This window comes from Coptis chinensis, chromosome 3, assembly GCF_015680905.1.
Source record: "Coptis chinensis isolate HL-2020 chromosome 3, ASM1568090v1, whole genome shotgun sequence".
NCBI lineage: Eukaryota > Viridiplantae > Streptophyta > Magnoliopsida > Ranunculales > Ranunculaceae > Coptis > Coptis chinensis.
Genome location: NC_141458.1, coordinates 92,989,144 through 93,016,295, shown reverse-complemented (window position 1 = coordinate 93,016,295; position 27,152 = coordinate 92,989,144). Strand labels below are relative to the sequence as shown.

Genomic DNA, 27,152 nt, shown 5'->3' with positions numbered 1-27,152 from the left:
CCAGAGTTTGCATTTGCGATACCAAACTCTGTGCAACCAAAGTCTTGGTTTGCGTTTGTGATACGAACTCTAGGCAATCAAAGTCGCAGAGTTTGCATTTGCAATACCAAACTCTTATTTCAGTAACTTTCTTCTTTGCCAAATCGAATAAATTCCATCTGGCAAAGAGGGGGCGAAGTGTGTACCACCATATTAGTACACTTACTAATGGATTTCATTGGGGACTTAGTCTTAATCGTAAGTTTATGTGACCAAGCTGCTCATGGATACCTGGATGGCTTACATGTTCAGTTGGCCACCTAGACGACTCACATGTTCAATTGACCACCTAGACGACTCACATGTTTAGTTAGCCACCTAGACGGCTCACGTGTTCAGTTGGACACTTGGACGACTCACAGGTTAAGTTGGTCAATCACATGGACAGCTCACAAGTTTAGTTAGACATCTAGACGGCTTATAGGTTAAGTCGGTCACCCGGATGGCTCACAGGTTCAATTAAGCACCTAGGCCGGTCACATATTCAATTGACCAATCTTATCCAGTGAGAGTCCTTGTGTTATAAGAACTTTTATACATCTATAAATATCACTTCTCTTTTACAAAGAACGATGGCCATGAAGACTTGATTCCATAAAACACTCTGGATACGTAGGCATCCATTGACATGGTTCAGTCTCTCCTCCACCACAAGCAACACCCCTTACAACTTCATTAGTGTGTTTAGGTGATTTATTGCCCAAACAAGAGACATTCTAGCCTCCATTTCACAAAGGTACAAAGTCCAGTCCAGAACTCACTAGATTTATCTATTAGCCACTTCTACCAAGAAATCAAGCATAACGCACAATTTACAAATGTTTTTACGCCTCTTACTTTCATGAAAATATGAAGTAGAGTATTTGTAATTTTTCTGCGTTTGAGTGTGCATCTTGATGGAAGGCAAGCGAGTACCAACACCAGGTTCACAGTAATTGAGCTTCTGACTACTGCCAAAATCTGCAAGTTTAGAATTTTACCTGTTGAGAACCTGCCATGAGCACTAATTAAGCTTATGAACTGAGTCTGAAACTCTGAATAGAAGAAAAAGAAACAAGACCTGGTTACCACTTGCACCAAGACAATCTTTCTATTATGTGCTAAATGTGTGGGAGCATGGGGTAGTGGGTAATACTTGCTGTAAGTGGGTTGTGGTCATTATGTGTTAGTGGGTAGTTAGTAGTAATTGCAAATTAGTATGCAAGTTTTATAAATAGTTGTAACCATGGACTGAATTAGGGATGAGAAGAATATTATTGTAGTTTGTACTTGTGTGTGGATTAGGAGGTCAAAGGCTCCTCAATAAGCCTTAATATTATGTGTTTTCAATACAATCACTTCAATATTGTATCACTTTCACATAAGAGTTACCTGGCCTAGTCGCCTCACAATCCACAAGAAATAGGCATCTGAGTAGAAATTACCCATTCATTAATAGCAAGAGATGTTCCAGTCTTAGCCAATCTATTTGCAGTAAAGTTGGTTTCCCTGAAAATGAAAGTAATATAATCTTTATGTTCGGAACCTCAAGTATGCAGTTTTACCACCTTGCTTGCAATATCCATGGTACATCTCCACTATTAAAAGCCAATGCAGCAACCTTAGAGTCTGTCTCCACCCATAGGTTTAACCATCCCCTAGATACTGCAATCTCCACCCCTTCAAGAATGGCCATACACTCTGTCCAAAAGCTTGTGCCATTGCCAATGTTCTTCCACACAATAAGCTTGAAAACTACCATATTGTCTCTGTAAGAAATGCCAATTCCAGCCATTCCCGGATTACCCAATGAAGTCTCATCTGTGTTCAACTTCAATATATTTGGTTTCAGAGGAATCCAAATATATTGCTTGATACTTTGGTACTCTCCGTGCTTTAGACCTAACATACCAGAATTTAAGAACAACATCTTCAAACTAGGATCTGTAATTATAAGTACTAGCATCATGCACATTTGATGCACGTGTTAACAATACAAATTTATAGAACAGGGTAGCAAATGGAACCTTAGGAGGAGGTAGGTTTTGTATCTGTGATAGACACAATGTTTCAAAGAAATAGATTATACAAATGTACAATTGTGAAACAACAAAAAGATCAGAGTATGGTGTAAATATGCATATTAGCAAATAGGCATTTGCGGCAAACTAATGTTGGCGATTCATTGCTTTGCGACTAAGCATTCATTTCGAAGTCGATGATAATATAGCCTCTGCCTCTCTCCAACAACTTTGTTTATTTCATCAAAGGTGCTACACCCCATCAAAAAGGACATTATATTGTAATTGGAAAGTTACTTTCACAAAAATAACTTGACCTTTGTTATAGCAGCTGTTAGAGTAGTTTGATAATAAACCACGTAAGGTGGTGTTTTACTGTTTTAGAGAATTAGCTTTATTCCTAAATACTTGAAAACAATAATTGATTTTAACATAGTTGTAGCTTAGCAAGTGTTTTGAATACACTAAATTATTTATGAAGGCAACATTCTAAAAACTACTCGAAACTCTTACTGTAATACAAAAAGTTGACGAAGGCTTTTAGAGTTCTACCCAAGATCAATTCATTAAAGGTGAAACAAACAAAGAATAGGATCTAGAGAAAACAAAGTGGAGCAATTGTAAAAGTATTGTAACAACACAATGGTCTAACACTGGATACATACAACATAAAGATGTATTGTTTCTTACTTTATAGTAGAGTGGTGCTCAAGCTCCTCAAGCAATTTGTCATTGTCATCATCTTAAAGGCAAGCAACAAGCTCTATGTCTTATATATTCTCCTCGGTGGAGTCCAACATTATCAAAAATATCAACTGCATAACCGATTTGTTCATGTTGATTAACTCAATAACACGCAAAATTGTTAGGATAACAAAGTAATTAAGCAACACATACTCTTGGTTTGTCGTAGAGATACTGAAAATTACAGAAAAGAATGGGCAGTACGAAGCTTCGCTTTCTCTACTTTGTCTTGGGAGAAGCGACCTCTTTCTTAAGTGGTGGGGTGGTTGGTTGAGCTGCAATTTGTGGTTGTGCACTGATCTCTTCCCAAACTTCAATCCATGTAATTATGGAATCTGCAAGCTTCTCAAAATAATTGTCGATGGGACCTAGCTTCTCCTTCGCCTGCTTGGACTCTTGGGAGAAGTGACCTCTTTCTTAAGTGGTGGGGTGGTGGGGTGGTGGGCTGAGCTGCAGCTTGTGGTAGTGCACTAATCAATCTCTTCCCAAACTTCAACTCATATATGTAACCATGGAATCTGCAAGCTTCTCAAAATAATTTTCAATGGGACCTAGCTTATCTCAAAATAATTGTCAATGGGACCAGCTAGCTTCTCCTTCACCTGCTTGGACAATTCAATGTAGCATTTTTGTATGATTGTACATTCCTTTGGGAGTACAACAGATTGGAAAAAGGGAATGATTTCTTCTTGCCAATAGATGCCTTTGCACTCTTTCTTTAAGTTCACAAATGAGTTGCTTGCTTTCTTGTGCCAAATGTATGGCAATCCTGTCCTAACACTTAGACTGGTATGCTCACAAATAACCTGCATGCCAATCCAACCGGACATATTTAAAAGGTGAGTAGAAAAAGAAGGGTCTCTTGAGAGCAAAGAGTGGAAATTTCAACTTTGAACCAACTACCAAGTATTTGAAGGACCAAGCGAAGCAAATTCAGTATCTAACTTGAGTAACCTCAAAATGAAAGTTAGCTTTCTACGAAATGATTTTATTCTAAACCTACTGTAACGCTCGTATTTAAAATACGGATTTATTTATTTATTAATTAATTAAATAATTTATTTTTAAAAAAAAATTGGTTGGATTGGACTCGAGACATGTGGGCCTGGTTTTTGGGCCCGAGTCTGTTTTGGGCTTGGGTTTCGGACCCAAGTATATAAACACATTTTTCTAAAGAATAGGGTTTTAAAAATAATAAAAATAATGAAAATGGAGGCAGAGAGAGAAGCTGGTTTGCGGGAGAGGCGGAGCGCGACGGTTCGGACTACGGAGGATTTGTCGGGTTTTAATTCAGGTGAGTAGCTATTTGGCTATTTCACCGGATTTATAGTTTTTCGCATATCGGTATACTGTTTAATGTTTCTGTTTTTACTGTTCATTATATTGTTTTGATTCGACGTCGTGTTGTCGAGTTGTTAAAACTCGAGTGAATTCGGATTTGATATAGACTGTCGAAACTTTGTTAAAATTGGTTAAACTGTCGAAACTCTTACGGGGCTGTTAATGCCGGCTAAAGCCTCAAAGCAGTTAATCTTTCTCTGTATTGAAATACTGTGATACTGTGGTGGTATGGGAATAGTGTGGGTCGATGTTGGTGGAAGTTTGGACGGTGCTGTCGGCACAAATGGCGTCGCCCAGAGACAATAAAAAGAGAGCAAAATCCTGTTGTTTTGATTTAATTTTTGTTGTGATGTTTCGATTTGTGGTGGGTTTGTATTGTTGGAGGTGAGTGGGGGTTTGAGTGAGTGCTGTTGGGGCAGTTTGAAGCTCGGAAAATTCATCCATGGCGGCGACCAGTAACGCCCAGACGTCCTCCAGTAATTTGATTTTTATTGTTTTTGTTGTTTTGTTGTTGATTGAAGATGGATGAATGAATGTTGGGTTGTTGTGGGTTGCTTGATTGATGAATGGGGGTAGTGAGGAGGCGTGAATGTTGATGGAGAGCTTGGAGCAACCATTAATGGCGGTCCGAAATTCTTTACAGATCTAGTTTTGGGTAAATCGAGATTTAAGGATTTGAGATTTTTGGTTTTATTAAAGTGGTAGGGGTTTGTAGGAGGATTAAAATCGGTGGGTTTGATTGGGTGGTCGAGTGGAGGTCGACGGTGGTCGATCCGGTGGTGGCAATTGGAGAAGATGCATTGTTGACCGAATTGGGCCTGGGGCTTGGGCCTGGGCCAAAAGCTCTAATTTTATGTGGGCCGAAATCCAAATTTTCTGTTTGGGCCAACCTTTTATTTGTTTTGTTTGGGCTCTTTTAGTTTAAGTTGTTTTGGACCGGACCACATTAGTTATTTTTGGACCGAACCACTTAACTGTTTTGGGCCAGTTTCTAATATTGCTTGGGCCAGTCCATAAGACTTAAAATAGATCTAAATGGGTCTTCCAACTTTTAGACTTTCGGGTTCTAAGATTTGGGCTTGGCCAGTTGGGTCCGAACCATTACCTTAGCCATGAGCCATGCACTTTGACTTTAGCCATGAACCATGGCTATGACCATGAACCTGTTGAACATGGAAACGACAGTTTGACTTTGACAATGACAGTTTGACTTTGACCATGACATGTCGACTTTGACTTTGACCGTTGACATTGGACTTTGACTTTGACCGTTGACTTTGATCGTTGACCGTTGACATTGGACTTTGCCTTTGACCATGCCAGTTTGACTTTGACCATGACATGTTGACTTTGACTTTGACTTTGACTGTTGACTTTGACCTTTGACCGTTGACTGTGGAATGTTGACTTTTTCCAATTTTTCTCATATTTGATTTTATGGACTATTATAATAATAAAATGTTGTCGAACATTATATAACGTTGTTTGTCACTATCTAATTAGGTTTGACGTGAGTAGTGTGTAAAGCATATATATTGGGCTTTGATTGTGAACTGTGGACTGTTTAATTGTGCTACGTTTTATGTCATATATTATATGGACAACGGTAGTAATAAAATGCTGTGGAAGCTTGTATAAATTTGGTTGTCATTATCTAAGAAAGATTTGACATTGATGTTGTGTATTTTTGACGCGTGACGATATTGAGATGTTATGAGACATTATATTCCTAATACGTTATAATAAAAATGTATGTGATACGTTGAAGCATTGTAACATGATATAATATGCTGGGATATTAATATTAATGCAATATCTTGGAGAAATTTATATAAACGCTCCATTATTATATATGTGAGATGCTACTATGAGGTAGCATAGTATTGGTGAATATTTGCCTACGGGAGTGTGGTGTAGTGCAATAATATATTGGCACGTGAAAGAATGAAATTGGTTATGAGATATAATTAAGATATTTCTAAATATTGTGATTTAGTGCAATAAGGTATTTGACCTGCACGTGATATAATGGAATGTTTATGAGTCATAAATGTATGACACCTGAATAAATTACGTAACGAAAATCCTAGAACCTGACTACCACAACTCATGTGATCTGCCCTGTGTGGGCGTATGTGATATATAAGATGTTGAATATATAAGATGTTGTATATATAAGATGTTGATTGACCCATGTGTTGGGCAATCGTAGCCGAATAGTGGCTTGATTATTCCGTTCGCAAAATAGAACGAGACGCGCGATATTTTATGCCGAATAGTGGCATTACTTATATAATGACTTCCGTGTGAGGATTTACCTGGTGTCGCGGCATCCCGCTCGAGGGTGTTCTACGCACGAGTGGTACATTATATAAGGGGAGGCATGTGGATGTACATGTTCGGCGTTGGGTAGCGATTGTGGTAGCCAGGGAAACTAGGTAAGACATAGATACGACGTGATTTTAGGGACACACAAATAAAACTTTAAATAATATAATTATGGTAATATGTTGGTTATTTGTTTAGTTAGAACATAAGGCGCCTCGATGGAGGAACTACATGCCTTATTTATGATGCATATAGTTTGTGGTGTGGTTAGTGGGAAGTTAAAAACCTCGATGGAGGAACTACCCGCCTAGATTATTGTACTTAAGGATGTTTTATTAGTTGTTAAAAGTTAAGGCCTCGGTGGAGGAACTAAACTGCCGTATGGATTGTGTATATATATGTATATTATATGTTGTATTTTAGGACTACTCACACCAAAGATTAATTGTTTATAATCTTGACCCGATTTGCATGTTTGCTTATCGGTGTGTTCATTCAATGAACATAGTTGATAAGTTTTGACAGGTTTAGTGTTGAAGAAGGTTGGCTGCGGCTTGTGGTTTGCGTTAGCATTGCATTTCAGGATGTATTTTGTTTTCCCTTAAGGTGATATAGATTTTCAGTTTAGACAATGTTTTTGTATTTTCATTTGTAAATTTTTGTAATGGAGATGACTTTTGTTTAAGTTGAAATTTTTACTGGTTTTTAATTATCCGCGTTATTTAAACTGTTTATGGGTTTTTGGGAGTTGAGAGTGCGTCACACCTCGGAGATCGAAGAGTCGGGAACAAATAATGTTTTTCAATTCAATGAAATTCGGGTGTGTGACGATTTGCATCGAGCATTTGGTTAGCTTAGACTTAGGTGAGTCTAGGTGATTCTCGGATCGTGGTTTATGGGTAGTGTTTAAGAAGTATTATTTTCAAAACTATTTCCGCTAGTTGTTTTACTTTTACAAAGAAAAGAAAAGATATATAGAAATAAAGAGAGTCAATATTTTTCTTGATTTGTTTGTACGTGTAATGTGTATATTTATATTAGTTACTTGTGGAGTGCATATGAAATGCTTTTATTTTTTCTTATCATATAAGGAGTGGTTATATGTGTAATATGTTAATTATTAACATATTTGATCAAAATGATGTGTACTGCTATAGTGTGGTTTTGTTGTTGGTGATCATTTTCACGTGGAGTATGGATTAAGTATGATAACCTGTCTGTGAACTTTGTATTTGAGGGTTATGTTTTATTCAAGAAACAATAAGATATTTTATCTATATTGAATGAGTTGTATTATCTGGTGGCTTTGTGACGTACTGAATAAGGAACTAATTGCCTCGGTGTTGGAGGAACTATCTCGCCTCACTCGTACACTTTAATGGATGAATAGTATTTTGAAGTATAAGAGATTAATTTGTTAGATGTGATTAATTATAAATAGGGAAAAAAATAAAAATAAAAATATAATAAAATATACGTGTATTCTTTTTGAGATGTGTATACTTGCGTATACACGTGTATTTTTTTTGAGATGTGTATACTTGCGTATACACGTGTTTTCCTTTTGAGATGTGTATACTTGCGTATACACGCTTTCTTATATTATTGTATATGGATGAACTATTACCGTGTATATATGATGATAATATGATTTCACCAATAAGACATGCATGTGTAGGTTGTTTTCTTAATGCTGCGTTATTAATGATTAATTAAACTAGTCGTGATACTCGGTAGTTGTAAACCATAATTGGATTAATTGTTCTTAATTAATATATTGAACTTTGTTCATGCCGATATAAATTGTTGTTGCTGATATATTAGAAGTGAGTTTATATTATCCTAAAAATTTTAAAATTCTTGTTATACGGTAACAAGTCTTATTTTAATTGTCATTGTATATGGAGATTAATTTTTGAATCTTTTCACCGTTTAAAATAATTAGTAATAATAATAATAGCAATGAGCGTCGAGTATTTATTCTTAATTGTTTTGTTTCAGTCTATGATTTTGATAGATGAATATGAAAAATTATTATTTTTATACGTGCTATATTTGATCAAGTTGCAAGCATGAATTAGGATTCAAGGGTTGTTTTAAATTTAATATTTCTGATAGCATGACTAAAGTAAATATAAAGTTTTATTATAGTATCAATGACATGAGCGATTTTTATTTTAAGTGTATCAGGACACTAAGTTTCTTTTATGCATGATAATGAAATACTCCATAATGTTTTATGCATGGATGAACTTACCTCACATTATTAATTAATTTAGGTAGAATATTATTTTTCGTAGAGACTGCTACGTGTCAAGAAACTATATGCTAAAAAAATATGATATATTTATCTTGTATTTAAGTGACAGTAATAATTTGTTTTAATATAGACAGTTAAACTATAATAGGTTTTGTAATGGCATGAAGATATATATTCGGGTATTATTTAGAAATAATTAATACAAATGTTATCTTGCTTAAAGTTTAATCAACGTCCATTCTTGGGTATGTTCTAAGCTAATAACCAACGTTATTTGTTCGTATAGCTTTACTTCCGAATCTCGGGACAAGATTCTTTTGAGATGTGTATAGCTGTAACGCCCGTATTTAAAATACGAATTTATTTATTTATTAATTAATTAAATAATTTATTTAAAAAAAAAATTGGTTGGATTGGACTCGGGACATGTGGGCCTGGTTTTTGGGCCCGAGTCTGTTTTGGGCTTGGGTTTCGGACCCAAGTATATAAACACATTTTTCTAGAGAATAGGGTTTTAAAAATAATAAAAATAATGAAAATGGAGGCAGAGAGAGAAGTTGGTTTGCTGGAGAGCGACGGTTCGGACTACGGAGGATTCGTCGGGTTTTAAATCAGGTGAGTAGCTATTTGGCTATTTCACCGGATTTATAGTTTTTCGCATATCGGTATACTGTTTAATATTTCTGTTTTTACTGTTCATTATATTGTTTTGATTCGACGTCGTGTTGTCGAGTTGTTAAAACTCGAGTGAATTCGGATTTGATATAGACTGTCGAAACTTTGTTAAAATTGGTTAAACTGTCGAAACTCTTATGGGGCTATTAATGGCGGCTAAAGCCTCAAAGCAGTTAATCTTTCTCTGTATTGAAATACTGTGATACTGTGGTGGTATGGGAATAGTGTGGGTCGATGTTGGTGGAAGTTTGGACGGTGTCTTTGTCGGCCTGAAAAATCGCCGCCAGACAATAAAAAGAGAGCAAAATCCTGTTGTTTTGATTTAATTTTTGTTGTGATGTTTCGATTTGTGGTGGGTTTGTATTATTGGAGGTGAGTGGGGGTTTGAGTGAGTGCTGTTGGGGCAGTTTGAAGCTCGGAAAATTCATCCATGGCGGCGACCCGATGCTTGAGGCGCCCTCCAAGAATTTAATTTTTATTGTTTTGTTGTTTTTTGTTGTTGATTGAAGATGGATGAATGAATGTTGGGTTGTTGTGGGTTGGTTGATTGATGAATGGGGGTAGTGGAGGAGGCGTGAATGTTGATGGAGAGCTTGGAGCGACCATTAATGGCGGTCCAAATTCTTCTGAATCTAGTTTTGGGTAAATCGAGATTTAAGGATTTGAGATTTTTGGTTTTATTAAAGTGGTAGGGGTTTGTAGGAGGATTAAAATCGGTGGGTTTGATTGGGTGGTCGAGTGGAGGTCGACGGTGGTCGATCCGGTGGTGGCAATTGGAGAAGATGCACTGTTGACCGAATTGGGCTCAGGGGCTTGGGCCCCGCCAAAAGCTCTAATTTTATGTGGGCGAAATCCAAATTTTTTCGTTTTGGCCAACCTTTTATTTGTTTTGTTTGGGCTCTTTTAGTTTAAGTTGTTTTGGACCCGGACCACATTAGTTATTTTTGGACCGAACCACTTAACCTTTTGGGCGGTTTCTAATATTGCTTGGGCGATCCATAGGACTTAAAATAGATTTAAATGGGTCTTCCAACTTTTAGACTTTCTCGGGTTAAGATTTGGGCTTGGCGATTGGGTCCGAACCATTACCTTAGCCATGAGCCATGCACTTTGACTTTAGCCATGAACCATGGCTATGACCATGAACCTGTTGAACATGGAAACGACAGTTTGACTTTGACAATGACAGTTTGACTTTGACCATGACATGTCGACTTTGACTTTGACCGTTGACATTGGACTTTGACTTTGACCGTTGACTTTGATCGTTGACCATTGACCATTGACATTGGACTTTGCCTTTGACCATGCCAGTTTGACTTTGACCATGACATGTTGACTTTGACTTTGACTGTTGACTTTGACCTTTGACCGTTGACTGTGGAATGTTGACTTTTTCCAATTTTTCTCATATTTGATTTTATGGACTATTATAATAATAAAATGTTGTCGAACATTATATAACGTTGTTTGTCACTATCTAATTAGGTTTGACGTGAGTAGTGTGTAAAACATATATATTGGGCTTTGATTGTGAACTGTGGACTGTTTAATTGTGCTACGTTTTATGTCGTATATTATATGGACAACGGTAGTAATAAAATGCTGTGGAAGCTTGTATAAATTTGGTTGTCATTATCTAAGAAAGATTTGACATTGATGTTGTGTATTTTTGACGCGTGACGATATTGAGATGTTATGAGACATTATATTCCTAATACGTTATAATAAAAATGTATGTGATACGTTGAAGCATTGTAACATGATATAATATGCTGGGATATTAATATTAATACAATATCTTGGAGAAATTTATATAAACGATCCATTATTATATATGTGAGATGCTACTATGGGGTAGCATAGTATTGGTGAATATTTGCCTACGGGAGTGTGGTGTAGTGCAATAATGTATTGGCACGTGAAAGAATGAAATTGGTTATGAGATATAATTAAGATATTTCTAAATATTGTGGTTTAGTGCAATAAGGTATTTGACCTGCACGTGATATAGTGGAATATTTATGAGTCATAAATGTATGACACCTGAATAAATTACGTAACGAAAATCCTAGAACCTGACTACCACAACTCATGTGATCTGCCCTGTGTGGGCGTATGTGATATATAAGATGTTGAATATATAAGATGTTGTATATATAAGATGTTGATTGACCTATGTGTTGGGCAATCGTAGCCGAATAGTGGCTTGATTATTCCGTTCGCAAAATAGAACGAGACACGCGATATTTTATGCCGAATAGTGGCATTACTTATATAATGGTTTCCGTGTGAGGATTTACCTGGTGTGAGGCATCCCGCTCAGGGTGGTTACGCACGGAGTGGTACATTATATAAGGGGAGGCATGTGGATGTACATGTTAAGTTGGGTAGCGATTATGGTAGCTAGGAAACTAGGTAAGACATAGATCTGACGTGATTTTAGGGGACACAAAAGAAAACCTTAAATAATATAATTATGGTAATATGTTGGTTATTTGTTTAGTTAGAACCTAAAAGGCCTCGATGGAGGAACTACATGCCTTATTTATGATGCATATAGTTTGTGGTGTGGTTAGTGGGAAGTTAAAGGCCTCGAATGGAGGAACTACCTGCCTAGATTATTGTACTTAAGGATGTTGTATTAGTTGTTAAAAGTTAAGGCGCCTCGGTGGAGGAACTAACTGCCGTATGGATTGTGTATATATATGTATATTATATGTTGTATTTTAGGACTACTCACACCAAAGATTGTTTATAATGTCAACCGATTTGCATGTTTGCTTATCGGGTGTTCATTCAATGAACATAGTTGATAAGTTTTGACAGGTTTAGTGTTGAAGAAGGTTGGTCAGCTTGCTTGTGGTTTTAAGTTAGCATTGTATTTCAGGATGTATTTTGTTTTCCCTTAAGGTGATATAGATTTTCAGTCTAGACAATGTTTTTGTATTTTCATTTGTAAATTTTTGTAATGGAGATGACTTTTGTTTAAGTTGAAATTTTTACTGGTTTTTAATTATCCGCATTATTTAAACTGTTTATGGGTTTTTGGGAGTTGAGAGTGCGTCACACCTCGGAGATCGAAGAGTCGGGAACAAATAATATTTTTCCGAATTCTGTCGAAATTTGGGGTGTGACACCTACAGTCAACATCTGTAAAATGACACCATGACTAGCAAAATTGACATTCTTAATTATCCAACAATCAATGTACTCGATTTTAACTAGCTCAACAAAATCTAATTAAACAGAAGCAAACTATACCTTGGCACACGAGCCAACCCAAAGTACATGGCAAGGCCTATGAGCTCCCTGTTGAATCCTAAGTTCATTCCACACATTGGAAACTAAGAAGATCAATACACAATGAGGCAAACATAAAAAGTACCTTTGGGTATTGTCATGACTACATCAACATACCTGTTTGAACTAAGAAGATCAATACACAATGAGGCAAACATAAAAAGTATGTGAGCTTTGGGTTTCACAACTCATTAATCACTGCTAATTGTACTTGGTCTGATCAGTCAACAATTAAAATGAGTATTCTACAGTATTATTAATATGTGTAATCGAAAGAATATGTTTTTCATTGATAAGCAAAAAATGACCTTGACTTGATTTTGAGCTTTTCGTGACTAAAATCACTGCATTACGCAGGGAGTGTTATAAACCACTACAGAAGAAGTAAAATAACATATTCTACTGTCCGAAGAGTAACTTGAACAGTCGGTTAAAAGCAAATTCAAGATAATTTAAAGGCAAATATAATGCAGCAATAATAATTGGATTCTAGTAATAGCACATACCACATATCTCCGTGAAGAGCAACAGAAAAGCTAATAAGACACCATATTGTGCAACAATACATTTCCAGGAGTGTATTAGTAGCCCACTAAACATTATTACAAAGAATCCAACCTTGCCCTTAATATTGAGAACATTGCTATAAGAGATCGGGCTCTGCAATATTCAAGCAATGTATTTCCATTCATCAAAACAATAAACAGTGACAAAAATAAAAAAGAAATATTATATAACATAAAGAAGCATAAGGACATCTGTGTTTATTGAAGCATATTCAACGACTCAAATGAGAACTCAAAAACACTTTAATATATCATACCTACTCGAAGATTGTTTGTTGCCTCTAATCAGGATCGAAGAACAACATATTGGAGTTCATCCACCCAAAAGCTCAGCAACTAAAATCTATTAAGAAACAATCAACCAATCAATAAAAATTTGAGATGTGAAATTGAGAATGATTGGGAGATTTGAGAGAGAGAGAAAGAGATAGAGAGAAAGTGGGGCATATGAAGAGGGAGAAGAGAAGGCGAAAACAACTATTGGTTTCCTTGCAATAAAGTCGGCATTAATCAATCGGATAATAAAGTGTATTAATGGTAATAATTTAAATTCAAAATAAGAGGGAGACGACTGGTTTCCTTGCATTTAAATTCGGAATAAATGGTAATAATTTGGCAATTAATGTGAAGGCTAAGCCGCAAACAATTGAATAGTGGCGTGTAGTTGATTTCCGACTTGAATTTACACATACGTCCTTAAGGTACTATGTAATCTTAAGGGTATAAATGGTAGTAAATTTTGAAATGACCAAGTAGTCCTTCTTAAAGGCATTGAATAATTTGTTTGAATATTTTATCAAGGGTATTTAGTGATAGAAAAAAGGTTGGTTCAATTTAAACGTCCATGTTAATTATGGTGTACTCTACTAATTGAGATTTGACAAGTTACGAGTAATTTTTCACATGTGTGCGAATGTAGTACTTATGAATGGTAAGCTTTTTTCCCTCAAAATAAATCAGATTCCACTACTTCCATATACCAACTAGAGACTCGACATCCTCATATATAAGTGTGTCAGTTACAATTATTCTTTATTATTCTATTATAATCAAATTATTTAAGCGATTTTATTCATTATCAAAACCATATTCTAAAATCTTGGTATAGTTCATGAGATATCTCGAGTTGATCTATAAGTCTAGGTAAATCGTATACTCTGTATTTGAATTAAGAGTCAATTTTCATTGTTACGTTTAGTATATATTTTGTGGAGGTACAATTTAGGCATGACCTTACAATCTCAGATAATAGGGTTTATATAAGATGTTTGACTGAATTCAGGTCGGTGCTCTGAGTTGCCTATGTATCCAGTTCTTTGATGAACTGGAATCAAGTCAGATGTAGTTCATTCTGAGTGCTTGAGTTGGAGATAGAGAGAATGTGACCCCCCCTCCTTTTGAGAATGGAGAAGATGCCTCCTTTTATAGGCGTAGATCCATATTTTGTGTTGTCTTGATGATTGCTTTTACTCCTTCCGTTACGAAGTAATGATCTATCATTAATGATGTTGTTGACTAGCTTGCAGCGGTTATGTTTCCTAGGTCGTTTGGACGACCTGACCTTAGGTCGTATGCACAACCTGCTTGTAGTCTGGACGCGTGGTCCGCCCGAAGTGGTGGTTGAAGTGGAGAATCGTCATAGCCCCTTTCTTTATATCACTGTTTGTAGAATAGTGGTGTAAAGAAAGATAATAAAGGAGACTGCGTGTCTTATTTGGTTGAAAATGGAGATTGCTGCGAATTGAATTTTATGTGTTTGTAGGCTGGATGTCGCTTGTTGCTTAGAGCTTTGTTGTGAGTTGATGTGGTAGGTTGTACGTCGTAGTGCGCAAATCGTAGCTCGTAGTGCGTAGATTGTAAGTTCGTAGTGCGTAGATCATAGTTCGTAGCTCGTAGTGCGTAGTGGGCCTCTTGGTGGCCCCTTTGATCGAGTTGATGTGCTAGGTCGTAGTCGTGGATTGTAGTTCGTAGATTGGATTTAGCTGATAATTAGCCTTTGAGTGGTAATTACAGTTGAATCAAGCTTAACCCTGGCGTTGGTGTTAAGTTGATTTGCCTTTTGGGGGTGTCACTATGGTTCGTTGATAGCTAGCCTTTTGGGGGTGTCACTATGGTTGATAGCTAGCCTTTTGGGGGCGTCACTATGTTTGATAGCTAGCCTTTTAAGGGCGTCACTATGGTTGATAGCTAGCCTTTTGGGGGCGTCACTATGGTTAATAGCTAGCCTTTTGGGGGCGTCACTATGTTTGATAGCTAGCCTTTTAGGGGTGTCACTATGGTTGATTGCTAGCCTTTTTGGGGCGTTACTATGGTTGATAGCTAGCCTTTTGGGGGCGTCACTATGATTGATAGCTAGCCTTTTGGGGGCGACACTATGGTTCGTTGATAGCTAGCCTTTTAGGGATGTCACTATGGTTGATAGCTAGCCTTTTGGGGGAATCACTATGTTTGATAGCTAGCCTTTTGGGGGCGTTATTATGGTTAATAGCTAGCCTTTTGGGGGCGTCACTATAGTTAATAGCTAGCCTTTTGGGGCGTCACTATGGTTGATAGCTAGCCTTTTGGGGGCATCACTATGGTTGTTTCCCGTTGAGCATCCTTGATTGCAATCTGACATCGTAGTGCGTGGTTTGAACTTGATCCTTAGCAGGGCGTCAAGCTGATTCGTTAATAACTAGCCTTTTGGGGGCGTCACTATGGTTGATAGTTAGCCTTGAATTGGCGTAACTGTAGCTAGCCCTAGTTTTAGAGCTTGATTGGCCTATAAAAAATTTGTGCTAACACCAAAGAGTGAGTACAAACTAATGGTAGTAAGTCTGGAGGTGCATAGAGCGTGATAACTGAATTGAACATGTTTAGATGGCAATGACTAGCCCCAGTTCGGAGATGGTAGTTGTGGCTAGCCCCCAGATTGATTGGCTTGCAATAAACTGCAAGGGAGTGAGCTTCCATTTTGCAATTCGATCGACTCACTAGGTTTGTTCTGATAGTTGGAATATTGGTACTTCTTCTAGGTTGTAGACCTGCTCTAACTTGATTTGAGGATGACTTGATCTGAGGATGACCTGAGCTGAAGATGAGCTGATCTGATGATGAGTTGGCTTGAGGACGACCTAAGTTGAAGACGACCTAAGTTGAGGATGAGCTGATCTGAGGACGACCTGGCTGAGTGATGCAGGAGGATCTGAGTCAGATGATGCTGAATTGTCAGATTGCACATTGATGATACTATGGTTGTTAGTGGGAGGCTGCTTGTCCCTGACTTCTGTGGTGAATGGTGACGTCTTGTATGACTGGAGCATCTTCTAAATGATCTGGGCTGTGCTGGCTTTTTGCCTATTTTGTCCAGTCGTTGGGTGAGATCATCAAGGCATTGATTAGTGGTTGTAATGAGGGTTGTGACCGCATTGTTGTCAATGGCGTCTGGAGTCACGTTGTTGGTGTTGGAAGTGGTTTGCTCGCGCATAGCTTGGTTCTCTTGCTGGAGCATGGTGAATGATTCTTAGAGGAACTTGACTTGATCTACCAGAGCTTGTAGTTGTGCTTCCATGGTAGTTATGTTGATTTGAGGACGACCTGGCGGAGGAATTGGGATAAGTTTGGATGCGTTTTGGTATTTTGGCCATAACTTTGGTTACAGTTGTCAGAATCACGCGTGCGACCCCAATTCGGAAAGATCTCGGCGGCTTGTACACTGTCACTAGATATGATGGACGACCTGGCTAAGGATGACCTAGAGATGGACGACCTAGCTAGATGCGTTTTGGTATTTTTCCATAACTTTGGCTATAGTTGTCAGAATAACGCGTGCGGCCCCAATTCGGAAAGATCTCGGCGGTGCCTACACTGTTAGGTGGTACTTGATGGACGACCTAGCTGAGAACGACCTGAGGAGGACGACCTAGCTGAAAACGACCTGCAGAGGATGACCTGGCTGAAAACAACCTGGAGGAGGAGGACCATGCTGAGGACGACCTGGAGGAGGTCTTTGCATGAGATTTGGCTGAGGTTTTGATATAGCTCTGTGTGTTGGTGTGCATTTTTCCTAATTGATATAGGTCCATAGATTGGCATGCTATGCAATTTTTGTTTGAGATTGGTTGAACACCTTAGTTGACCTGGTAAGGAGCAACCTATAAGTTGGCTTCCTGGATCTGTATTGTCACCGATTCGCCGTAAAGGAACATGTGACATGGTGGTAGTTGCTGCCCTCGGGTTGGTACTGGATCGACTGCAAGTGATCTGTAAGTAAAAAGTATATCTTGCAACATAGAAGTGTGCACAGATTATCCGAACTTATCCAAAGATTAAAGATTAGTATAAATGAAGAATAGTTGAATGTAGACTTATCTCTTATAACGCTGACTTTTCGCTTACTGCCATTGATAGTTGAATGGAAGAATGCTGATTGTTCTTCCCTTGTGATTTTACCAAGTTTCATGGGCTTGAGAAAATGGTGTGAATGTTTTTTCTCAAGAAAACGTCCCGACAGACGGCGCCAATGTGGAGGTACAGTTTAGGCATGACTTTACAATCTCGGAGAATAGGGTTTATATAAGATGTTTGACTGAACTCAGGTTGGTGCTCTGAGTTGCCTACGTATCCAGTTCTCTGATGAACTGGAATCAAGTCAGACGTAGTTCATTCTGAGTGCTTGAGTTGGAGATGGAGAGAATGTGACCCCCCCTCCTCTTGAGAATGGAGAAGATGCCTCCTTTTATAGGCGTAGATCCATATTTTGTAATGTCTTGATGATTGCTTTTACTCCTTCCGTTACGAAGTAATGATCTGTCATTAATGATGTTGTTGACTAGCTTGTAGCAGTTACGTTTCCTAGGTCGTTTGGACGACCTGACCTTAGGTCATATGCACGACCTGCTTGTAGTCTAGACATGTGGTCTGCCACGAGTGGTTGAGAGTGGAGGGTACTGACATATTTATAACTAGAAGTAAGATAAACCTCTGATAGTTGTAAGGCAAGTCAGATCATAATTGAGATTCTGAGATATGATATGTTTGGACTCATTTTTCTTGATTACTAGTCAAAAACTCAGGACAAGCAGTATTTGAAGATTTCAATTCTTTCATTCCTACTTCCTACGCACTTAGATGACATTTAGAATGATATTTGATCATAGGAGAATAGGGTTTATAACTGCAATGTTTTTCTTTCGAATAATGGTATATTAACTTATTGTTGCACTAATATGATCATCAAAATCCATTTTTCTGATTCACTTGTTATACAATCTGAAGTACTACCGTCATTCAAACTATATATATATTTCGCTACTCAAAGTGATAGTGTAGCATGAAGAGTAAGGTGAATGAACTGTCACCGGAAAATACTAGGCATTAAACAATCCAAAGGAACGTCAAAGTTGTATGATCATCATAATAATGTGTTATATTTCTACAACATAACGCTTATTTAGTCTAATAACTAATAGATTCCAAAGTAAATTTTGAAACATATTTCCCTACTGGTAATCTGGTATATTGATTTCCACGTTGTGATTTTTATTCAATTCAAACTATATTGTTTTTGTAAGGACTTAAATAATTGCTCAGGTGAAAAATTTCCAAATAACACTAGCAAGTTTGAACCCCACAAGTCCACAACCTGCCCCCTAAGGACGACTGGAGGGGTGCACAACCAGTTGAGTCGTAGGCACAGTACCCCTAAGGCCATTGTTTCAGGCACCAACATGACAATTATTAGGAGTATACTCTGCAGCTTGAACATTCAAATAGTTGTTATTAGTTTCATTATTAACCGCCATAACAGGACTTTTAAGTGTTGAGGAAAATTTTCTTCCAAGATTACCAAACATGAACGACATTCCTGACTGAGAAACAAAGACAAAATTTTAGGGCTTTGAATAGTAATTAACGAGGCTAATTCAAATGCATTGTTTTCATGTTGAGCATAACACGGGTTAAGGATGCACGCTAAGGGATGCAGAGGGCACCCATAATGTTGGCGAGTGTCCTAGCTCCAAGCAGGTGCGCATAAAAATGTACACCAGTGGCAAAGGCACTTGTAATGTGCTTGTGAATCACACGACCAAAATTTAACTCTATGGCTGTGTAAGCAGTGCATATGAGAGACTCACGCATGCCAAAACTCCTTTTCTATCATGGCACTGCTAGTTCCATCATTACTTTCCTCCTCCACAATCCCCCCCTCAGTGGTTCATGCACTATGTATATTGTGGATTTGAAAAATCTGTGATTCGCTCTCATGCCTCGATATTTGTTGTAGTGGTCATATTCGTGACATGAGAAGTTATATGTGGCAAGTGGGCCGGATGCGAAATAGTAAAGAAAGAACATACTGCAGTATATCAGGTCCGCGGAACCCTAATTGCTAGAGGACCAAAGCGACACATGGAGAGGTAGTGGACACAGGATGAAAAGGGAGATCAACGAACCAGATGAAAGGAGAAGTTACAAAAGAGAAAAGGAGTTATAAAGAGGAAGAGAGAGAAAAAGAGAAAAAGGGGGAGGCGAACTACGACATAGCTTGATCCTCCGAGAAGGGCTCGGGGGTACGTAGGCAACCCAAAAGGGTTCAGCTGATCAATAGAAATCAGAGACATGTAATATTAGTGTGTATAAAAGGGGTTAATACAATGGCGCCGTCTGTGGGGAACGAATAGATAAGTGGATAAGTGGAGCAGATGGGTGAAGAAGAGGGAGGCCGTGGATGCTATTTGGGGGTCAACAAAAACCATAAAAAGGTGTCTCCTTTTGCTAATGTTGCCAAACTGATAAGCCATGGTTTGGTATGTGTGTTTAAGTAAGGTGAGCATATGATTAATTCACTTCGAAATGGGGATGATGGAGTCGATGATGGAAATGCCTGATAATTTTATTATACCCATCGTTGTTAAAGCTTGTGCGGGTTTGTTGGAGTTTGAAATGGGAAGAACGATCCATGGGTTTGTTAACAAGTGTGAGAAGAAGATTGGGTCTGAATGTGACGTTTGTTAGCGCTCTTGTTGCTTATGCACAATCGGGATTTCTTTTGACTGGAAAATCTGTTAATGGGTTTGTGATTAGGATGGGATTTAATACTGGTTTGTCTTTGGTTAATTCCTTGTTGAATACGTACGGGCGAAGTCGGGTTCAGAGAAAGTTGTTCGGACTGATGGATGAAAAAGATATTGTTTCATGGAGCTCTATGATTGGTTGCTATACTCATAATGGGAAGACTACTAAAGCAATGGGTCTTTTCAACGAGATGGTTGAGAAGAGAGTAGAATTCAATTTAGTTACTGTAGTCAGTGCTTTACGGGCATAAAATAAGTTCGGAGCATCTCATATTCTCAAGAGTCAAGAAGAGACAAAAGAAGTAGAGTTTGTTTGCATTCATATATGAAACTGTAGAACTGGACAAGCAAAGTGTTATTGAGTTAGTGGCATCTGGAATGGGGCGGCACTCTGGTGTAATACCTGAAGCCACTGTTGGAAAGCTCAGCATGCTTCAAACTTTGGATTTGAGCAATAACAAAATCACGAAGTTTGTCATCGGTTTACGAGTTTGGGTACTAGTCTGAAGTACCTTAACCTCTCGTGTAATCAGATATTTGGGAGTGTTCCAAGCAATATTGGTAATTTTGGTGCTCTTGAGCGTCTTGTTCTTTCCTTCAGCAATTTATACGGTGACATTCCGGCATCCATAAGCTCTCTATTGAGTCTACAACGTCTCTATTGAGAGTTGGCAAAAGGTACACAACTATTAATGCATATTTAAATGTCATGAACCCTCGTGTCCAGAACTTTAAGCGTCGCGGACCCTCGTGTCCAAACAACGCGGGAATGGTAAGGTGATTACAGAAGAAGTGCAGAGACACATACCGCAGCAGGTAACTTGTTATTTTACCATCATGTATATAATAGACAAAAGAATAGTGACTCAGTCGTCAACCAGTGTTGCACTGGGGGCAGACAAGTCTTGTCCCCATCCTTGGTAGAGATATATGTGGGAATAGAGTTGGGGTTGTCCCAAACCTCGTGGCATTCCATGAACCTATTCGATTTATGTGGTCGTGGACCATGAATGAAAACAAGGAGGTTTTCATTCACTATATTCTCATCAAAGAGTTTACTTTTTACATTAAATGTTTATTGCATAATATAGCATTGAGTAAGACTGGGTCGAGCCCCGTACTAGCTATACGGGGAACCTCGGAGTCTACTGGTATCACTATGTAGTGGTGACTTACAGGTCACATTAAGGGCATGATATCTTTGCACCGAGTTATATACATGTACACTATTATTTCTTAATGCCTTGAGAATTTGTCTGCATATATTTACTAGAGGATACTTGGTCTACTCTTGTGTGGGAAGAGATAGAGTTGAGCTGTATCTAAGCCGCAGAAATGGGATGAGCCATTCGTGGACCGCAGTGTCCGAATCAAGCTTGGGGCAAAATGAGCTGCCTCGAAGCCAGAGTAGGGGGGATGAGCCATTCATGGACCGCAGTGTCCGAATCAAGCTTGGGGCAAAATGAGTTGCCTCGAAGCCAGAGCAGGGGGGATGAGCCTTTCGTGGACCATAGTGTCCAAATCAAGCTTGGGGCAAACTGAGCGGCCTCATCAAGCTTCACAGCTGACCAAAGACAGTAGGGGGGATGAGCCCTTCATGGGACTATCGTCCGAAAACAAACTTGGGGCAAACCGAGCGCCCCATAAAGCTTCACAGCTGAACAAAGACAGCGGGGGGGATGAGCCCTTCGTGGACTATACGTCCGAATCAAACTTGGGGGCAAACTGAGCGGCCCCATCAAACTTCACAGCTGATCAAACACAACGGGGGGATGAACCCTTCGCGAACTATACGTCCGAATCAAACTTGGGGGGAAACTGAGCAGCCCCATCAAGCTTCACAGCTGATTAAAGACAGCGGGGGGATGAGCCATTCGCAGACTATACGTCCAAATCAAACTGGGGGGCAAACTGAGCTGCCCCTCAAGATTCACAGGTGACCACAGAGAGCGGGGGGGATGGAGCCCTTCGCGAACATGATGTGGAGTTTTACAGAGTGTTGAGGAGAATGGGATAAGACCCTTACGGAGAGGTTGTGTGTTGCGAATGAGAGCGAAGGGTTGAGATCATTCGCGGATATATTGTTGAGTTCTACAAAAGAGAAATGGAGGGGATGAGCCCTTCGCGAACATGATATGGAGTTTTACAGAGCGCCGAGGAGAAGGGGATGAGATCCTTCATGGGCAATATGTTGAGTTTGAAGAGGGAGAGCGAAAGGGAATAAACCCTCTGTGGGCTTAGTAGTGGGTTATATGAAGAAGAGTTGATAGCTGGGTTGAGACTTTTCATGGGCATGATGATGGATTGTGAAGAGTGAGTGCCAAGGGGAAGAGACCCTTCGCAGAATGGTAGTGGGATGAGTCTTCATGGAATCAACCTGGGGGAAAACTGAGCTACCCCCAACTGCCAGAGACCGCGGATGGATGAGCCCTTCGCACTATCCGACTAGTGTCAGAGGAATACACAAATAAAAAATGGGAGATCAAGTCCTATGGTACCGCAGGTTTGGAAGTCAAGTACGATTACAGGAGAGATCAAGGTCTTCTCGGGTCCACCGTCTTCATCGACGGACCCGAGAGGGGGAATCTGTAGTGGTCATATTCGTGACATGAGAAGTTATATATGGCAAGTGGGTCGGATGCGAAATAGTAAAGAAAGAATATATTGTAGTATATCAGGTTCATGGAACCCTAACTGCCAGAAGACCAGAGCGACACATGGAGAGGTAGTGGACACAGGATGAAAAGGGAGATCAACGAACCAGATGAAAGGAGAAGTTACAAAAGAGAAAAGGAGTTATAAAAAGGAAGAGAGAGAAAGAGAGAGAAAAAGGGGGAGGAGAACTACGGTATAGCTTGATCCTCCGAGAAGGGTTCGGGGGTACGTAGGCAACCCAAAAGGGTTTAGCTGATCAATAGAAATCAGAGACATGTAAGATTAGTGTGTATAAAAGGGGTTAATACATTTGTGTACCTACATGTTTAAGAAACATTTAAAAATATACTGATTATTGAAAATATCGTTAACCGTACCGATTTATAGGATGTAAAATTTTTACCGACTCTGAAATGTGTAAAATTTCACATATATATCGAAATCTTCTGGTCCGAAATTATACATCCGAGTCCATTAAAACTTGACATATTCGAAGCTTCCGAGTATGCTATTTCCAAAAATAACCCATTCTTCATGAAAATAGAAACTATCCCTGACGCGTTATTTCAAATGTTGTCTCCTGATATCTCTCACTCTTCTATGTTTCCTAATTCGAATCAGATTTTTATTCCTCACGCGTTTCCCCTGCTTCGTTATAAGACTTTCCAATTTCGTTGGGTGTGCGTACAACTGAAAACACACTTGAAATAAGTTGGCACAAAACACCTAACGCAATTTTGGTATAGAGAAGAAGAGGATGGGTATAATGTTTCAAGAAAATCAATACTGGAGGAGGGGAAAGATGCTTGGCCATGGTAGTTTCGGCATGGTGCACTTGGCATACACAAATCCAACCAAGAAAACAAGCGGTTTCCCACCTGTTATGGCGGTGAAGTCGACTGCGTATGCTGAGGCAGAAGCGCTTATGAAGGAGAGCGACATATTGATGGAGCTTCAAGGTTGCCCTTACATAATTGGCCACTATAGTGATGATGATAACGTTGAGAATGGGCACGCCTACTTCAATGTGCTTCTCGAATATGCGCCCTTTCCCCTTAGGTACCTTAGGAGATCGAATTAGAGAGTGTTATAGTGATTTTGGCGTAGGGTTACCTGAAGCAGAGGTCAAGTATTTCACTCCGATGATTCTTGAAGGTCTTAAATATATTCATGAACATGAGTATGTCCACCGTGATATCAAACCAGATAATATCCTCCTGGTTTCTTCTTCTTCTGGCTCTTCATTGACTGATATCGTGCCCAAGATAACCGATTTTGGGCTTGCGGAGAGATTAGATAAAGAGGTGAAGAAGGATGATGAACCACTTTTTTTAACGGGTACTGCACCCTACATGGCACCAGAGTCGATTTGTCGTAATGAATACAAGCCTCACTCTGACATATGGGCATTAGGGATTGTTGTTCTTGAGATGCTAACAGGAGAAGATGCCTGGAGTTTTGATGTGGAATATGATTCTGAGGACAGTCTCATGAGTCGAATTGGCTATAGTGACGAACTGCCATCAATACCTAGTAGTCTTTCAACTGAAGCGCGAGATTTTGTGAACAGATGTTTGGTAAAGAACACAACACATAGGTGGAGTGTCGACGAGCTACTCAGTCACCCATTCCTTGCTGTCGACAACAAGAAAGACGGGGCTGAAAAAAAAAGCAGAGGGAAAACAGAACAAGGGGTTATTCTGTCTCCAAGGACCCCTTTGCAGCCTAAGTGGTGGATATCCATTAGTAGTACTAATGCCACGTACAGGGTAGCTGCATCTACTGAGGACTTAAAACTCAAAGATGAAAAGAAGAGAAAGATAACAGATGAGATAAAAGAGGATAATATCGAGAAAGAGGCGGTTGAAGAAGTAAGAAAAGGGGAAGCAGCATTAGGGGAAGTTTTGCGTCCAATGACTCCTTTGGTGCCTAACGACTGGTGGCTTTCCTTTGGTAGTCTTCACGCCATATACAGGCCTAAAGATGCAAGTAAAGACACGCAGTTTGAGGTTGGAAAGCAGAGGAGAATAGCAAATGAAGTCAAAGAGGTTAACTTTGCTACTCTGTCCTTTATCCCATGCTATTGACAACAATAAGGAGGCAAGAAGCTGGGAAAGCATACAAGACCAGAGTGTTTACAGGGAGGCTTGGGCAGCAACAGGAGCTGAGACCGGGTTAAGTATGCAGAAGTAGTTGTGTGTTCCACAACTTTAAATCATCACCAAAAAAACTTGTATTGCCATCTATACAGAAAGCTCCTGACCTTAACATTGCGGCAGCAGATCAGGCAGCAATGTGGTGAAGGAAGACTCGGAAAATAGAGAGAGGATGCTGGTGGAAGGGCAGGCCTTATGGTCGCATAGGTGCAAGATTCCTGATACAGATTATTAATTATAAATTTACTGACATGTAAATTTAAGATAATTCATAGCAATAATTATGTTGAATATGTATAAAAGGAAGAGCTATTTTATAAAGCTACCTTGCATCTGGCTGTAACTCCACACCATGTACTTTCCTTTTAACTGTTAATACAACATTACTGAAGTATTGTGTTGCCTTACTCTTTTAGCTTTATCGATGCTTTTGTATCATGTGAAACCATCTTCTGCCACAACTTTTTTCCCTATGTATTATGTTGTTGTAAGTAAACATCACAGTTTGATTTCCTCTATGTTCAGGAGATGATAACGATGATAGGTAGGTAGTGCCAAGGAAAGGATGACTCTTATTGTGTGAGGCTTGACAACTAGACTTAAAGTTTTTATATAATCGATTCCTTTCTGTTAATCCTTTGCCACCAATCTAGCTTTAAATTTGTCTACTAATCCAGTTGGCCTATACTTGATTCTAAAAACCCACTTATTTCTGACTATATTTTGACTGGATCATAAGGAACTAACTCCTAACTTCTAAGTACCTGTTTATTGTAATGCAGTGATCTCTAATGCCATAGCCTCTCTCCACTTAGGATCCTTTACTGCTTTTGAATAACAAGTTGGTGTTGTAGGTGAATCTTTCATTTGAGATAATACAGCTTGTGGAAGAGGATGAATTGTAGCCTTGGACTTTTGTGGAGGACTATATCTGATGATAGGTTTGTTATGCGACTCTTTGATCTTGTGTGAATTGAAGTTGTTTGAGTTGATGATTGTTAAATGTGAGATGCTGGAAGATTTGAAGGTTGAGTTGGAAGTGATTCAGATGAAGGTGAGGAACTTTGAGTTTGCTGGACTGAGTTTGAATGTGTTGTCACATGAACTGGTTCTGACAAAGGAGTTAGGTGTAGAATTTGCTTATAAAGTTGTATGCAGAGGAGTTGTTTCTGATGTATGATAATTAGAAACAATATGAGAGACGGGAGAGTTTGATGAGACATTACTTGGAGGTGTACAGAAAAAAGGAGAATTAAGATTGAGGAATACAGAGGATAAAATAGGACTAGAAGTACTTGCAGGAGAGCTTGAATTTATATAACTATGAATTTTCAAAGGAAATTCCTTCTCATTAAATACAACTTGTTAATCATTATATCTAAACACCTGTAGCCATGTGTTGAAGACTATATACCCTAGAAACACGCATGAGGTTTCAGCTAAAGAAAACATTAAACATGTACAACCGAAAACTCTAAAAGAATATTTTGGCATATGATTTGAAATGGTGATTTGTTGTGAAGAGACCTCGACGGAAGTCTATTGATGATATAGACAGCAGTGTTAAAAGCTTCCACCCAGAATTGAAATGGAACATGAGAATGAGCAAATGAGCAAGTAAAGTTCTCCCTACTTCTACAATGTGCCTATGCTTCCTTTCTACAATATCATTCTGTTCAGGAGTGTAGGAACAAGAGAAATGATCTCTAATGCCATGTCGAGGCGGAAAATTTCCAAAAATATTACTTGTAAACTCCATTGGTTCTAACAGTCTGTATAGAATGACATAACAAGTTTTGGAGAAAAGGATTTGAAAGACATGAAGACTTTTGAGGGTAAACTGTATACTCTAAGTAAATTGTATAGAGTGTAAAGTGTACACTCTAAGAGAATATCTAGGTGGTGGTAGCATACTCTTCATATTTGAAGAAATTTTTTGAAGAAGTTGGTCGCAAATTTCGACTAATTCTAGGTGGTCGCAAATTTCGACCGCAAATTCACTTTGATCGCCCACCCTGCGACATTAGTAA

General features: G+C 38.8%; 1 protein-coding gene and 1 long non-coding RNA gene across 3 annotated transcripts; one reads left to right on the top strand and one right to left on the bottom strand.

The window, feature by feature from the left end:
• Positions 1-1,138: 1,138 nt before the first annotated feature.
• Positions 1,139-26,305, bottom strand: LOC147511703 (uncharacterized). 2 transcript variants are annotated; one of them, XR_015219489.1, is made up of 5 exons: positions 25,230-26,305; positions 13,514-13,599; positions 12,652-13,350; positions 2,730-3,589; positions 1,139-1,920 (listed from the first exon to the last, which is right to left on the bottom strand). It is a non-coding gene; the product is annotated as an uncharacterized LOC147511703 (long non-coding RNA). The 2 variants fall into 2 exon arrangements; XR_015219488.1 differs by lacking the exon at positions 1,139-1,920 and having other exon boundaries at positions 2,537-3,589.
• Positions 23,441-25,531, top strand: LOC147511704 (mitogen-activated protein kinase kinase kinase 20-like). Its single transcript, XM_086603378.1, has one exon. The coding sequence runs from the start codon at positions 23,956-23,958 to the stop codon at positions 25,051-25,053; it is 1,098 nt and encodes a 365-aa protein (XP_086459504.1). The 5' UTR covers positions 23,441-23,955; the 3' UTR covers positions 25,054-25,531.
• Positions 26,306-27,152: the final 847 nt, after the last annotated feature.